Source organism: Notothenia rossii, assembly GCF_949606895.1.
Source record: "Notothenia rossii genome assembly, chromosome: 1".
Classification (NCBI taxonomy): Eukaryota; Metazoa; Chordata; class Actinopteri; order Perciformes; family Nototheniidae; genus Notothenia; species Notothenia rossii.
Window position 1 is genome coordinate 43,202,943 of NC_136912.1, and position 15,886 is coordinate 43,218,828.

A 15,886-nucleotide genomic window follows, 5' to 3' on the forward strand; every position below is an offset into this window, starting at 1 on the left:
AATATTATATTTCCTACCATAAACTATTTTCCAGTTTACCAGACCAAGGGACTGTAGCATAACGGCTAAATCATTTTTGTTGTTACTACTTTTAGAAGTCTCAGTTCCACTTTGATTGATTAATACCTCGTTCAATTTCAGGAATCTGCATTTGGCCCTCCCCTTTAAGGAGGGTCATGCTGAATGACCCTCGTGAATACCTCGTTCAATTTTAGGAATCTTTTTATCACAGATATTCATTGGAAATAGTAAGTTTAGGATTGATTGATTAAAGTTAAATTGTTTAGATCAAGCCACCAGGATTTAAAAAGAAACTAATACTAAAGTTTACACTAAAATAAAATGTTTGTAAGCTACACCTTTTCATTTAATTCCATTAAAACATGCTTTTAAAATAAAAGCTACAATAGCGTATTTTTTGGGTGTGAATGGTACCTTCACAGAAAGAAATTCTGAATATGACAGCACTACACCATTTTTGTTTATCAATTGGCAAGATCCATGGTCAATCCATGAGTTTCAGAGAAAGTATCTTTTAAGGATTGAAATTGCGATATATACTAATACCCAATCTTAAAATAGTGTGGAAGTTGGCCTCATTCATAGGATTTTCTCAACTGGACTAAAACATGTAGATAAAGCATTCCATATACTGTGGTGACTCAGACTCAAAAACATCCATTACATCTTAACAGTATTATTCAAAATATAAAAAATCACATTAAGATAATTTGATTGTTTTCTCTGTGGGACGAATAAAGGTTTTCTGATTTATTCTGAAATATATAACATCTTTTGGAGCGCGCCCTCGCACCTTACGTCGTCTGCATGCGTGCAGCGTGCGCGGACCTGTTCCCAGAAGCGTGCTGCGGGTGCCCGAAACTCGGGGCGGCGCCGTTCCCTTGTTCGCCATACTTGCACAGGAGCGCAGAACAACGAAGGCTCCTACTGCAAAGACACCTGAAATCGCCACTTAAATATTAAGGTAAGTGTCCTCGGTTTCAAAGGCAGCCTTTGACACATGTTCTAGAAGAATCATAAACGGCGCACGCTTCTTAGGCCGTTTTTATGTCCCTCCTGCTCCCCGTCACTTGATGATAACTTGTCAGGCTAACAGTAGCCGCAGGATCCCGTGAGATTGGCTGAAAATGAATTGAAACAGTTTGCATCTGGTCTGCCTCTCCTGTCCCCACCCTGTGTGACAGGGCAGGCGCCATGAAAAGTTGAGCCCCATGGTTGAGTTGAAATCCATTTCATTTTTCTCGCTGGATAACTTTATTGCAGCTGCCCTGGCAAGCTGTCAAAGCCGGCATGTTAACCGGTTCATTGGAAACATGCCAGTCTACAGCAGTGGTAGCATTAGCTAGCTAGCATAGCCACAGTCTGTCATGTAAGGTGCCGTTTCCTCGTTACGGTAGCTTCGGTTAACATCTTTACTTTCTTAACTGTGAACGTTACCTATTTGTTGTCGGTATTTAAATAACGTAGCTTTGGAAAAAATAACATACTGGAGTTATCATGGTTTAAGGTTTTTACGGGTTTTATTCAGTCACATTTCTAGAAGGTGTGATACGTGACATAGAACACAATAGAGCAAGAGCATATTTCTTTTGTTTAAAATTATGTTTTACATGACAGACAGGCATTCTTCTCACCAGGCCAGCAGGGGCAGAGAGAGACTGGATGTTTGTGCTGTTGGCCTGCAGTTTGTTTAATACTAAAATAGATTTTCTTGGAAGAAGCCCAGGCCAGACAGAAGAGGTAAACTTCCTAGAGTCGATCAGACTGCACCCTGCTGTGCATTTCCTCTGTATGTAATGTGAAGTTACTGGTATTGTGAGTGCAGCAAACGGTTTCTGTTCCCCAGGGTGGGTGGGGTGGGTGGGCTTGTCACATTTGGATGTAAGTACAAATCTTGAAACTTCAAATTGTAGTTGTTTTACGACATCACGTTTGATATATATTCATAATTATTGTTTTTTCGAATGATGGAAACAAAGCACACATGTTCAAGCTGAATAGGCCAATTAGGGACACTCTTCCTTCTCAATGGTCAAAAATAAAAAAAATTATCAATCCTTTTTCATCAATGCAGCCATGTAGACCACGCCTTTTAGAAAAAAAAGAGTCCCCGATAGAGAAGGGAGAGGATCTTTTTGATTTCTCACCTGCGTGAAACAGAGTCGAATGCCAGAACTTACATAATGCCTTCACTGTGAAGCCCCCCCCCCCCCTCTCCAGCTCCTATCCTGTCATTACAAACCACCTCGATCCAAATGTCTGCCTCCTTCTGATATCACATTTTGTTGTGCAAAACAGTGGAGTGCATTGTGAGATCACAAGAATATTTAATAAAAAAAGAGTCCGGCCTCCTTCTCTGCTGCAGTGTTCTGTTTTATGACCCATCCTCTACACGGTTATTTCCATTTAAAGAAGTCACATTCCCATGGTCCAGAGCTGGAGTGCTGGAGGAAATATATGAAACCAGTTATGGCTAATTTTGAGCTCTTCAAGTTGTTATTGGTTCATTCATGTTCAACTCTTTGAATGTGTAGTGTTGGAATAGCAAGGAAGCCCTAAGGGCATTTTGAGCAGTTCTGGGCCCTGCTCAGGCACGTTCTGTGACAGCAGACTGAAGATCCTCAGTTTGTTCCTGAACTGCACGCAGACATTCCTCTGACTGCTGCTAGCTCGGGCTGGTCAGAGAAGAAGTATGTTGCAGAAGGAGGAGTCTGTATAGTCATTATATTCTCTTACACATGTTGATAGGATTGTTGTTTTATACTTCACAGCTGTTTTGGCTTTATTATTTCAATAATGCACATTTGATTTGCAATGTACAATTGGTTGTTTAGGCCTACTGTCTTGACCCTAAACTTTCTCAGTCCTTTCCATTAAGGCTGCATAATTAATCAAAATGTATCCACAGCGCAATATGGACTAGTGCAATATTCAAATCACAGGAGGACCAATATAGTTAAAGACTAAATATGTGTTACGATAACATTTTGAATTAAATAAGTTCACCTACTTAAAGAGTTTTCCCTTTCCTGTAGTGCCTTAAATACGTTTTTTTGATCATGGTGACATCACTAAATAACACTCAGGCTTCTATTGGATAGCGCTTCCTTCAACACATTGTATGTGATATACTAAGTGTCGGGACATCTCTAAGAGGTTGACCAATCACAACAGAGCCTTTCAGCTAACCAATCAGAGCAGACTGCACTCTGGTTTCAGACAGAGGGTGAAAAGAGGTGCTGCATATGTGTTTCTCCCCAAGCTTGACCATTTATTATATTTTCTAATAATAATGATAATAAGGCTTCAATAACATTTAATACCAGCATTATTGTGAATCATATGGCAATTGCATATCTGCCAAAAATCAGCACCCATTATTTATTTTCAAATGGCGCGGCCCTAGCTTCCACAGCTTGGATGAGTTTGGCTGCTGAGAGCTTTTAAATCCCTTAGTGGTGGCTGTAGTTGTGTAATATAGTTCCCTACCTGTGTTTTAATTCATGTTTTATTTTGATGTGCGCACCATGATGTCAAGTCAAATTCCTCGTATGTGTAATAAACCTGTTTCTGATTCTGATGTAAACTGATATTCACAAGTAGTCATTAAAGCATTATAATTGGCTCTTTGGAAGCGATAAAGATACAATTAGCTTTTAGTAAGTTTCAATTATGGTTTGATCAAGGTAAGCCCATCACGTTATGTTTTTGATCAAATGGTCCAATCATCAGTAAAACACTAAGAAAACTAAGGTAGTGCATATAATCCCCTCTGTCTAAAAAAAACCGTAGAACAAATCTTACTGTTGGGATTGACTGCATTGTGTTGCATATCAAAAGATGCAGTGGTGTTATGTCAAGTATTTTGGCACAAAACAAAGCCCTTCCTGCTTTTGTTAATCAATATATTTCAGCAGAGGTATTTTTCCAGCATGACCCTCCTTAAAGGGGATGGCCGAATACAACATGAACAAGCTTTGTATTGTTACATTTAACTTCAATTCATTAGCTTAGCATTAACTTAACTCACCAATTTCAATTGTATAGCCTAGATGATGTGCCCTAATTTGACCTCTTGTTTTTTACTTTGGATTGTTTAACTATATAATAATATGTTAGCATACAACGGAAAATCTATATAATATATAAATATACGTTTTAATACAATGAACTGGGATCTTGTTGCATATAAATAGCATAACAGCTAAAGGTTTGATTGGTCCATCTTTTCTGAAACATCCCTGCAGGCAGATTTTTTTCTTAACATACCTCCCAACACATAAACAAATACCTTGTGCTGCCTATGACCTAAATGAGGGACCATACCTCCCCAGGGAGAGGCTTTGTACCATGTGACCTGTGACGGTCTCATTCATGACTCCTGGTGGTGATGATGTTGTTTCAGAGAAATTGATACTCGATCTGTCAGTATTATCGTATTGTAAATGTCTTTCGATATAATTGCAGCGTGAGGTCATCAGAAGTGTAAGGAGAAATGCTGCTGCCATACTTTTTCTTCCTATTATATTTCAAAACCGGTTTTATTTTCTTCTTCTTGAACCCACTCTGTCTCCAGACATGGCCGAGGATGACGTGACTCCAGAGCAGCTAGCAGCCATTGCAGCTGAAAACGAAGAGCCAGACTCGGTGAACTACAAGCCCCCGGCCCAGAAGTCGTTGAAAGAGATCCAGGAGATGGATAAGGACGATGAGAGCCTACGCAAATATAAGGAAACTCTGCTTGGCTCTGGGCCCTCTGGCGCTGGTAAGGGGTGTGTGTGTGTGTGTGTGTGTGTGTGTGTGTGTGTGTGTGTGTGTGTGTGTGTGTGTGTGTGTGTGTGTGTGTGTGTGTGTGTGTGTGTGTGTGTGTGTGTGTGTGTGTGTGTGTGTGTGTGTGTGTGTGTGTGTGTGTGTGTGTGTGTGTGTGTGTGTGTGTGTGTGTGTGTGTGTGTGTGTGTGTGTGTGTGTGTGTGTGTGTGTGTGTGTGTGTGTGTGTGTGTGTGTGTGTGTGTGTGTGTGTGTGTGTGTGTGTGTGTGTGTGTGTGTGTGTGTGTGTGTGTGTGTGTGTGTGTGTGTGTGTGTGTGTGTGTGTGTGAGAAATTGGTGATTGTTAGATAGTTGTCTCTTTAAAAAAGAACAGATGCATCAATCCTAGATCCATCTTTCTGCAGAACATCATCTGCTATGCTAGTTAGAAAGGATGCTACCTGTTTATAACAAGAGTGACTCAGATTTGTTGATTAGATGCATTTAATCAAAATCAATTGCAGGAAAATATATAATTGCTTCTCTTTTTGGTAAGTATCATAAATGTGTGTGCAATATTTCAAAATTGAAAAATCTGTTGAATTCCGTCGAGGGAGCCCTCGCAATGCTAACTTCCGGCTTAGCCCACACAAATACATCATCACTTCACCAGTCTATTGAGAAAGAGGTTACATACTACTCAATGTAAAAATAAAAAATGAAACATGACATTTCTAAACCTTTCCCTATCCTATACAGTTAACAGTTAACATGCTATCAACTGCGTGTGTTAAAACCTATTCCAGAGCTCTTTAAAAACTGAGTACTACTTTGTAGGGCCTACTATTCGGTTTTCAATTTCGTTATTCGGATATTCGTTTAACATTTTTTTTTATAGACTTAGGTCGCATTCAAACCAGCCTTGTATAGTCCGGTTGGCGCTTGGTGCTGTTCATTTGGGTCGGTGTGAACACAGTCAAAGATCTCTGAAGTGCACTTAACAACCGGACTCTGGTCCGCTTAAACGAGGTGGTCTCGGAGCGCTTGCTAGTGAACTCTGGAGCGGATCATCGCTGGTGTGAACGCAGTCCGCGCCAAAACATAGGAAGCGTAGTATTTACGAGTTGCAAGAACGCGGATGTCTTCAAAAATCTTTAGCGAAAGAGTGAAGCAGAATGAAGTGTTGAACAGTGTCTTGTAAATTAAAAATGCTCCGTCAAATATACATAAAAGTCAGAACCACCTGTCGTCGGTGAAACGCCCCTCCTTACTGCAGAACGTCTCATATGGGTTATGTTTGTTATCGCATGTTGTCTGATTGTATAATCATATGCGCCGTTGTTAAAGTCTGTTGATATGATCTCCAGATTAACAGCAGCATGACAAATAACCTGCCGATGCTCCATGGTGGAGGCTACGGTAGAAATGGCCAGGATTTACCTTTTCATCCCCCTTATTGTCTGACCACTTGTTGAACAGCATTTCCGTGCACATGACTTGTGTTTAAAGTGTATAGTCCGTTTGAATTTTGCCTTTGTGAATGCAAACCGAACCTTCTGACAAATGAATGTTCCCCCCCGCGCGAATATCCGAATATTCGCTGCTGATTGCTACCGAATATCCGGAGCCCGAAAAATAGTATTCGGGACAGGCCTACTACTTTGATATAAAATGATCAATGGTTCGGCCCTAAATGAGTGAAGAGAAAAGGGACTGAGAATAAACTCAAATGTATTTAATGCAGAGGCTGTTCCAACTACAGCACAGCTGTCCTAATTTCTCTTCCCCTGAGCCCGCTGCACTCACACCGTGACCTTCGGCTAAGTTTTGTACAGAAAAGTGTTTAAATAAAAATATCTGTCATTAAAGGTCGGGGTCCCGATCGCCCTGAAGGGGTTCTTTTGCTATAATGACTTATTTTGTTCTTTTGCTGCTTATTTTTGTGCTCATTACACAGTTACTCACCAAATGAATCAATAAATTGACACAACATATTGCTTTAAACATGATTTTATTATTTCAAAAATTATCATATTGCTTATTCTAAAATGAACTGCAAAGGGGGTTAAAATGAAGGCAGCACTGGTCGAGGTTTTCTGTAACTGTCCAAGTCTGTTTACATTTTCTCTGTTAATTCCCTACACAGTCAAAGGTGTTTAAATCCAAGCTGCAACTGTGTACGTTGTCTAAAATGTCCCATCTGGAACCATTAGCCTGTTTTTAATTCAATTTCAGATCCCACTACTCCCAATGTCCAAGTGACCCAGATGTCTCTGCTGTGTGAAACCGCCCCGGACCCGCTGATCCTGGACCTGCAGGGTGAGTCCCTCTCCAGGCTGCTTTAGTTTATTCGTATTTAATGGGAAAAATATATAAATTACTTGTTGAATTAAATGTTTGGATAGGTAAGATCTTGTACGTGGTAGGCTAAGGTTGGGGACATCTCTAAGCGGTTGACCGCGACAGAGCCGGCCAGCTAGCCAATCAGAGCAGACTGTGCTCAGGTTTCAGACAGAGGGTGAAAAAAGGTGCTGCAGCATGAAAAAAAATAAAGAGCTTTTTGAACATTTAAAGGATGGAAACATGTCAAAGTAGAGACACTAAATACTAATATGAAAATGAGCATAAACTCTCCTTTGAAGGCACCACTCAATAATAAAAGGTCTGTTTTGGTCAATGGAGTCTGGTGGCTTTGAAGAGAGCATAGACAGTGGCTTCAGTTCTTTGTCGAAAAGGGCTATCCGACATGTTGAAACAGTGAATATATTACTAATACAATTATTTATTTTTAACATTGCCTCCATCCATAGTAGTGGTTAGCTCAGCTTTAGCGGCAGAACTCCTTTCAGTTTCTCCAATATGCCATTACTGTACGTAATACACTGACTGTGGACATCATACAACCTCAACTCTAAAAATCTATACCTGAAAACAGGAGGGAACTTATTAAACACATGGGTCAGATCATTACGGTGGCCCTGAAGTGCAAGTCAAAACAACATTTCACAAAACACTACAGCATTTCATAAAACACAACGACATTTCAAAAAACACTACAGCATTTCACAAAACGCTACAGCATTTCAGTATGTTGTTACTTCAGCATAATTGTGAAACGCGTATTACAATTAATTCACGGTAAAATATGTTCATTTTGTTGTAGTCTACCATAGTATTTACATGGAGATAAGCCCCGAATATTCGCATCGCTCTAATCGCTCGAGTTTCACTGCGGTTGTCAGCTGTGTTTACTCCTGTCATTCAAACAAGACGCGCTGAAGAGGGGGCGGGGCGTATCTCCATGTAAATCGGAATCGGATCGATCCGGCTAAACTAACCTGTAGCTGCTCCGTCCACACTCACAACAACGTCATACAGACATAAATAAACCAGCAACTGTATTCGCCATGACACAGACAGTCTGTGGTTTGTTCATGTTTAACTTTTGTCCAGTTTCTGAACAGATATGAGGAGCTGTGAGCTCTGTGTGCTAACAGCTAACAGCTGATGTTTTGGGACATGTTGCGCTGTCGGGTACTGACCAATCATGAAGTGTCATTTCTTGAGTGGCAGCAAAAACAACCAATCACAGCAGTGCTTCTCTGGCTGGCTCTGTCCAATCACAAACAAGAAGTGTTCTCCCTAAAGGAATACCCTGTGTTTTGTGAAATGCTGTAGCGTTTTGTGAAATGCTGAAGCGTTTTGTGAAATGGTGTAGCGTTTTGTGAAATGCTGAAGCGTTTTAGTGTTTTGTGAAATGCGGTTGTGTTTTCTGAAATGCTGTAGTGTTTTGTGAAATGTTTTAGTGTTTTCTGACATGCGGTAGTGTTTTGTGAAATGTTGTTTTGACTTGCACTTCAGGGCCACCGTAGATCATCTTTATTACAAATTAAGCATCTCTTGTTGACCCAATAATAATACATACTTGAAACTGATTTTGGCAAACATCCACATCCTCTCTTTTCTTGACAACACATTGACCCCTGTAGTGATTCTGCCTATTTTGATTTCCCCCCGACATTGCTGTACTTCCAGATCCGTGAGGTTTGAATCTGTGCATGCTGTAGATGAATATGGATTATCTGACAGAGGTAGACGAGGTACATAGATTGGATCTTTTTTTTTCTGTTTGGCTGATGACTGTAGAAATGTACTTTTCGATATTCCCAGTGGCTCAGCAGTTCAGACGTGCCCCAGCTGACCTAGATTACAATCCGTCCGGAACATTCTGTCCTACCTTTCCCTGCATCACTCCGGTTCCTCCCTGCTTCTCAACTAGAAATGTTTAATGCCAATCATATCATTAGAATTCAAACAATTCAGCATTTGTTGATTATGGGTTAGCCTACGTCAAAGTAATGCTGATTTTCAGCTATTTAAATCGGACCATTTCCATGTCCAAAATGAAGTATTCCATATCAAGATAAACTGACGGTATAAGACAATAATAAGACAATAATATTTCTACCATAATAGAATGTTAAATACACAGTTAGAAAGAATATCCAACAGGAAACATAACAAAATGAAACCACAATGCTTTGCTAAAAGGCTTTTCACTTCACCTTTTTTTTTTTACTTTGGTCCATAAATAGTTTACTTTACAAATAAGCGATGTCAAAGCTGTTTTCAAATAAATAACGACATCTATTACTGGACAGATAGCTGTTTGTGGTTCGATTCATTTTATCGCAAGTATAAACTTGCATCAAACGTATTGAAATGAAGCAACGAGGGCTTTCTACAGAGCCGTCCAACACACCGCTGCTCCTCTCTGTCATCATTGAGCTACGGAGAGACACAAACATGACCATCTCATATGAGCTGAAACAAACAGACTGGTCCAATTGCAGTAAAGAACAACAGTAGAGACACAAAATAGAAATGTGAACCTGAAAATGAGCAGAATATATCCTCTTTGATGACTGCAGATTGTTTTTGGTTTCTTCTTAGTTTTGTTTAAGTTATAATTTAAAATGTTCAGTGGATGGTTGTAGTATATTTCTATAGTGTATAGGTTTAACATAGAGAACATAAATATGTTCTGTTCACTGCCCTTTTAAATAGATTGGAGGAAAGATACTACTTAGACACTGTCAACAAAAAGTCAACAAGCTCTACGTGAGAATACATTTACTGGATGCTGTCTAGGATGAGTCATACAGACTCAGTGAGTCGGATCGCTACCAGTAAAAGGGCGCTTCTTATGGCCTTGATTTGGCCCACCTATCACTACGGTCAGCAGCTTCAGCAGCACATGGAGGCAGTTAACATACTTTAATACTCTTGCATCAGAAACCCCTTTTTCTTCTCAAACTACTAACTTTTTGAACCACCAGGACAGGAGTCACTTCCTACTTACTGTCTCTTGCGATGTCATTATGGATGTCCATCATTATCTATGTAGCTACATCACAAATGAATGTGCATAATATGCTTGGAAATCATATAAAAGATGACACTCTCCTAAGAGTGGTGCAGGAATCATGAGCAAAATACCACTTCTGTATCCGTTACGCCAGAAATAAGCTTAGGGGATCAAATAAGTCAGTAATTACACTGAGGACATTTTTGAAGCAGAGGTTGCTAACAAGTGACTGAATGAGAGTACTCAATATCATCATGCGGAACATTAGCTGCCTTTAGCTTAGCGATGGTGACGTGAAGACGTGACTTTGATGTAGTTTGTAATACCCTAATGTTAGCTTTTTACTTCTGCCAATTGCATTATTACTTCATGGTGTTAGTATGTGGAGATTCTCCTGCTGAACAAAATGTGTAAGTATCATAAACGTGTTATCAACCATTTTATTTTCTGCAATTTGCAAAACTCAATGGAAAATCACTGCACCACTCTATAACTACAGAAGATTCAATCAATGTAACACAGTTTTTGTTTTCTGTGCACCAATGGTTACAGTGTGAACCAGAACTGATAATTGCCATATTGGAAAACATATAAATAAGTGTAGCTTAACAGGGCCAAGTTGTAGCACATTTTTTGGCATATTTTAACATGAAGAAACCTATTGATGCCTGTGCTTTTTCCCTTGTTTGTAACAGGAGACCTGGAAGCCTTCAAGAAGCAGTGCTTTGTTCTGAAGGAGGGCGTTGAATACAAAATAAAGATCAGCTTTAAGGTGAGAGCTGTGCTAGATGCAGGAAATATGCTCATAGGGTATCTCCCTATGAAAGGGATTCTTTGTCAGTGAAGAAAAAATAATGGTGAAACAGTCCACTTTTCAGCCAAATGCTGGCTAATGAATCCTGCTGTGGTGCTCGGGTCAAACCGTTTGACTACTTTCAGCAACCATAAATACTGTGTTTAACATTTGATTACCTCAAGGCCTTATGATATCCTCCGCGGTCAACATTTGAATACATAACATTGGTGATCACTTTCATTGAATTTTGAGTGGTTTAGTAGACACCTTTGATGTTCCTGGTCAAAGATGACTTTCATAGAAAATGAATGAGTAAGCAGTAAAAACAGACCAGTCACATTTGACCGGAATCACCAAACTAAGGGGGGGGGGAAACGAACACAACAGAAGGGTTGGACGTAAACAACTGCACACTTTGAAAACAGAAATATATCTAAAAGGTTAGAGATGTCCCTGCATTTCCCCATACTTTGACCTTTTATCTTTCTGATTCAAGCATACCTTGCCGCAAGTATTTTTTTTATATTCTAACCCTCGATATGACCCTGTAACAATGTATGTCTCTCCTCAGGTGAACAAGGAGATAGTTTCGGGTCTGAAGTACGTGCAGCAGACGTACAGGAAAGGAATTAAGAGTGAGTGAAGAATTTCTGATGACTGTCGGTTCAAAAACACCAGTTTCTCTCATGTCAATCCCAATATGCCTTCTACACAGAAACAACTGAAACGTTGACTTTAAGTGTATTATGTCAACAGATTTTACATAACTGTATTAGGTATAATAATTATGTTCATCCTATTTTTTACTTTAACTTAATATTATTGCTTTCACCTAATACAGTTATTTGAAATCTGTTATCTTAATTAAAGTCAACGTTTCAGTTTTTTCAGTGTGGGTAACTTAAAGATATTTGTACGTATGTATAGTTTACTTTGAGTGTAATTCAGTTAAACAGTATTCGAGTCAAGTGATTGACACTATCTGATCTCATGGGGTTCAGATACCCTGCTTCCCAAACTTTGATTTTCTAACCAATTATTCTTCTCTTAATTTATCTTAGCAAACTCCCACAATGTTTATTAATATCTTCCTTTCTTTATGAATTAATCACACAGCTGTCAATCGTATCAGTAATTAATGCTCAAGCAGCAACAGCAGCATGGTTATATCCTTCATGTTAAATACACATGAATCGTAGATATAGAGTCTATGATATCCCGGTCCGTACTCACTGTCAGATCCACATAGATCTATGTATTTCCCTCTCTGACACTAATGGCGCATTTCCACTACAGCGCGGCGTGCCATGCCCGGTCCGTTTTTGGTTGCGTTTCCACTAGGCCAGTCGTTCTCAAACTTTTTCTGTCAGGCCCCCCCTTTGGAGAAAAAGAAAAGTCGGGCCCCCCCAACACAAATAGTCAGGCTCAGTGGTGGCGCCAGAGATTTCTTTTGGGGGTGCTGTGGGGTAGCTTGACGTTTTATAGAGGGTGCTCAAACATTTAGGGTTTCCCATTAATGTACCGGTCGCTACAGTGGAATGTTCTACTGCAACAATCCCCACGCAAATACACAACGTACCCGCGACTGTTACAATGAAGGCTCGATAATCAGCTCACGGCATATAGGAGTAAGCAGGGGTAAAGTGCTGTTTTTATAGGTGGTGTGTGGACCTCACATAGGGGGGTCCGGGGGCAAGCTCCCCCGGGAAGATTTATTTTTAAATATTGAAGTTAAAAGCATCAATCTGGTGCACTTTGAGAGCAAAATGAAGAGATCTATGCCTCTCTCAACACCCATATGAAACAGAACTGTAAACAGATTCACTTTTTCTTTATGGATATTTTACAAATCACCCTTTTAAACTTTATTCTTGTTTTACTGTCATAATATTTCATACCTGTTTTTCATTTATTCCCTTATTTTTTTATAACTATAATGATCATATAAACATGTGCTTCGGAAATAATTGTTTACATTAATGGTGACCAAAACATTTGAGACCCACTGAGAGTCCTTTAGTTCACTGAGCCTCTCAGTCTGACAGGAGAGGAATCTCCTCCACTTTGTTGTTGAAAAAACTCCTTATGTCCGTTAGCGTAGCTCGCTAGCACCAGAAGCTAACAACAACGATCGCCGGTACCGGTGCGCTCTCTCTCGCTCGCGCACACAAAATGGCTCGTTCCACACACACACAGAGACCCAGACGCAATAGTACTGTATCATATTATTTTCGAATCAATAACTTTTCTTTTTTATAGCCATTTTTCCTCCTGGTCTCTCGCACCCCCCCCCTGGCATGCCTCTGGCAAGTTCTGGCGCCTCCCACTTTGAGAACCACTGCACTAGGTGTAGTTCCGGCTAGCGGGTACTTTTACACAGTTTTTCTGGCTCTCCAAAATCGAGGTTCTTTCCGGGCCAACAACCGGGCTGAGTATGCTAAACTAGTGAGAGAATCGCTGGCAACTACCACAAAATGAACATATTTGACTGTGATTTAATTGTAATACACGTTTCAAAATGATGCTGAAGTAACAACATACTGATACCGGTTAGTAAAAAACATGAATTAATGCTTTGACAAGTCTGCAGACAGACGGCAGGCGGAAACCTTTTAAAATGCGTGTTTTCTGAATGGAGATCGGCTAAGCTAACGCAGTGTATGCTCCGACCGTCCAGACATAAATAAATCAGCGACTGTCATGTGGACTGTCTGTGTCCACATGACACAGAGTCTGTGGTTTGTACTTTTTTAACTTTTGTCTAGTTTCTGAACAGATATGAGGAGCTGTGAGCTCTGAGGGCTAACAGCTAACGGCTGATGTTGGTTTTGTGTTCCGCATTGAAGATTACGTCACGGCTCCGCCTACCCTGCATTACTATAGTTACTACCCCAGTTCCTAAACTGTAATGAAACGCAGCATAAAGTCAACCTGGCCTACCAAGGCCTAACTATACCATACTAAGCCGTGCAAGGCCCTGCAGTGGAAATGCGCCATAACATCCACTCTTGTGTGTTTCCAGTTGATAAGTCTGACTACATGGTGGGCAGCTACGGCCCCCGCTCCACTGAACACGAATACTCCACCACGATGGAGGAGGCCCCCAAAGGCCTGCTGGCCCGCGGAAACTACGTCATCAAATCCAAGTTCACCGACGACGACCAGCACGACCACCTGTCCTGGGAGTGGAACCTGAACGTCAAGAAAGACTGGAAAGACTAAAGGAGGCCTTCGTGTTCTTCCTGGGGGGGGGGGGGGAAATATAACAAATTTAAAAAAAAAACTACATTTCTCAGCCCCCCCCCACTCATCCCATGTCCTTTGTCCACCATTTCTTCCTTTTTCTGTTTGCATTTCATGCCTTAGTTACTGCCATCGCTGTCTTAAACCCCGCATCCGTAGCAACCCCCCACCATCACATCCGTCCATCCTCCCTATCCGCACTCACCAACGTAACATCACTCACCCCCTCCCCCCCATGTAGCACCTTAAACTTCCCCCCCCCTCCTGCTTTTCTTTTGTCCCCGGATCTTTGCTGCTTGAAGAGATTAACCCCCCCACCCCTGCAGAATGGTGTCTTCCTCTCTGTGCGTAGTACGAAGCAACTGTACAATCAACTTAAGTTTGTTTGCCTTCTTTTATATATAATTGTATCAATGGTCGTGTACTGTGACCATATCACTGTTAATCAGCTGTTGTGTCCATAGCGGGGCCCCACCACATCCACCTGCCCCCCCACCCTTCCACCTCCTATAGCTTTCCTTTGCTTGCTGTCTTTTTGATGTAATTACCAATACCTGCCTTGTAAGAAGAGTTAATTCAGAGCTCTCTCTTCCCGTAATGTATTCACCCACTCCCTTTCAAATGGGGACTGGGGCCTAAGTGACCAAGGGAGTAAAAAATATTAGGATTAAAAAAAAAAAAAAAAAAGCTGCCTTATGTCTAAATCTAATTTAGCATGCCTTGTCAGTACATGCAGTGCTCACTGTTAGGTAATCTGTACTTTAAGGGCTTACCAAGCTACCAACCAGTTAGCTTTCCGTAGCCCGTTACTCAGATACAGGCTCTGCGAAATGAACTCACCTTGTGATTGGAGGAGACTGTATGTTGAGAATTGGAACCAGTGAACTATTGAACCTCTCCTTCCTTTTAGCCATGAGGCCTTAGCACTGACTATGATCATGTGGCGACAAATACACATTTCTAATTAAGCCTTTTTTTCTCCCTTTGCCTTAATGTACATCATTCCTCATACAAAGCCCCCCCCCTTCCATTACTTCAGTCAGCAGACCCCAGGTGGAGGAGTAGAAGCAGAGAAAGTGCAGGAGCAAGTGTCAGACGCTGGTAGTGAAAAGGAAACCAATGAATGGAAGGTGACACGAGCAGAGAACACGCTCCATATTTAATGAGGAGGGGATTGAAACTGACCTGAAACATTTGTTGAAATCGACTCGTACTGTACCAGAACATATGGATGTATAACTTTTATTTTGGTTCTTCTGATAATGTATTCCTGCTCCATACATTCCTTCACATTGTACAGTTTCTATGAAAACGCTGGCATGCTGGTGGGGTTGTATATTCTATCATGTGTTATTGCTCTTCTCGGCCAATAAAGATTTTGCTCAACTCTGCCTCCTTCACGGGTGTTGTGTCAAATAGTAGCACTGCTTTTACCCAGGAATTATGTTTTCCTGTGTCTTTAAAGGGACATAAGGTTCAGTTTCAGTTTTTACTGAACCCGGGCATTTGGAAAAAATTTGACACTTCTGGAAGCTCTTACAGAAAGATGCTTCAAATTGACATGCTGTGTAAGTTCTGCATTATTTCATTACAGTAATACCTGTCATACCAACATAAACATATTTTGACAGGACACACTTAAATGCCTAAAATGCTTATTTCAATGCACTTATGATAATATCGTAATTTGACAGAATTATTTTCAAGATAAT

General features: G+C 40.6%; 1 protein-coding gene across 1 annotated transcript; it reads left to right on the forward strand.

The window, feature by feature from the left end:
• Nucleotides 1-827: 827 nt before the first annotated feature.
• Nucleotides 828-15,560, forward strand: LOC307037751 (rho GDP-dissociation inhibitor 1-like). Its single transcript, XM_079678819.1, has 6 exons — nucleotides 828-985; nucleotides 4,598-4,786; nucleotides 7,003-7,086; nucleotides 10,831-10,907; nucleotides 11,503-11,566; nucleotides 13,954-15,560. The coding sequence occupies exons 2-6, from the start codon at nucleotides 4,600-4,602 to the stop codon at nucleotides 14,151-14,153; spliced, it is 612 nt and encodes a 203-aa protein (XP_079534945.1). The 5' UTR covers nucleotides 828-985; nucleotides 4,598-4,599; the 3' UTR covers nucleotides 14,154-15,560.
• The last annotated feature ends 326 nt before the right edge of the window (nucleotides 15,561-15,886 follow it).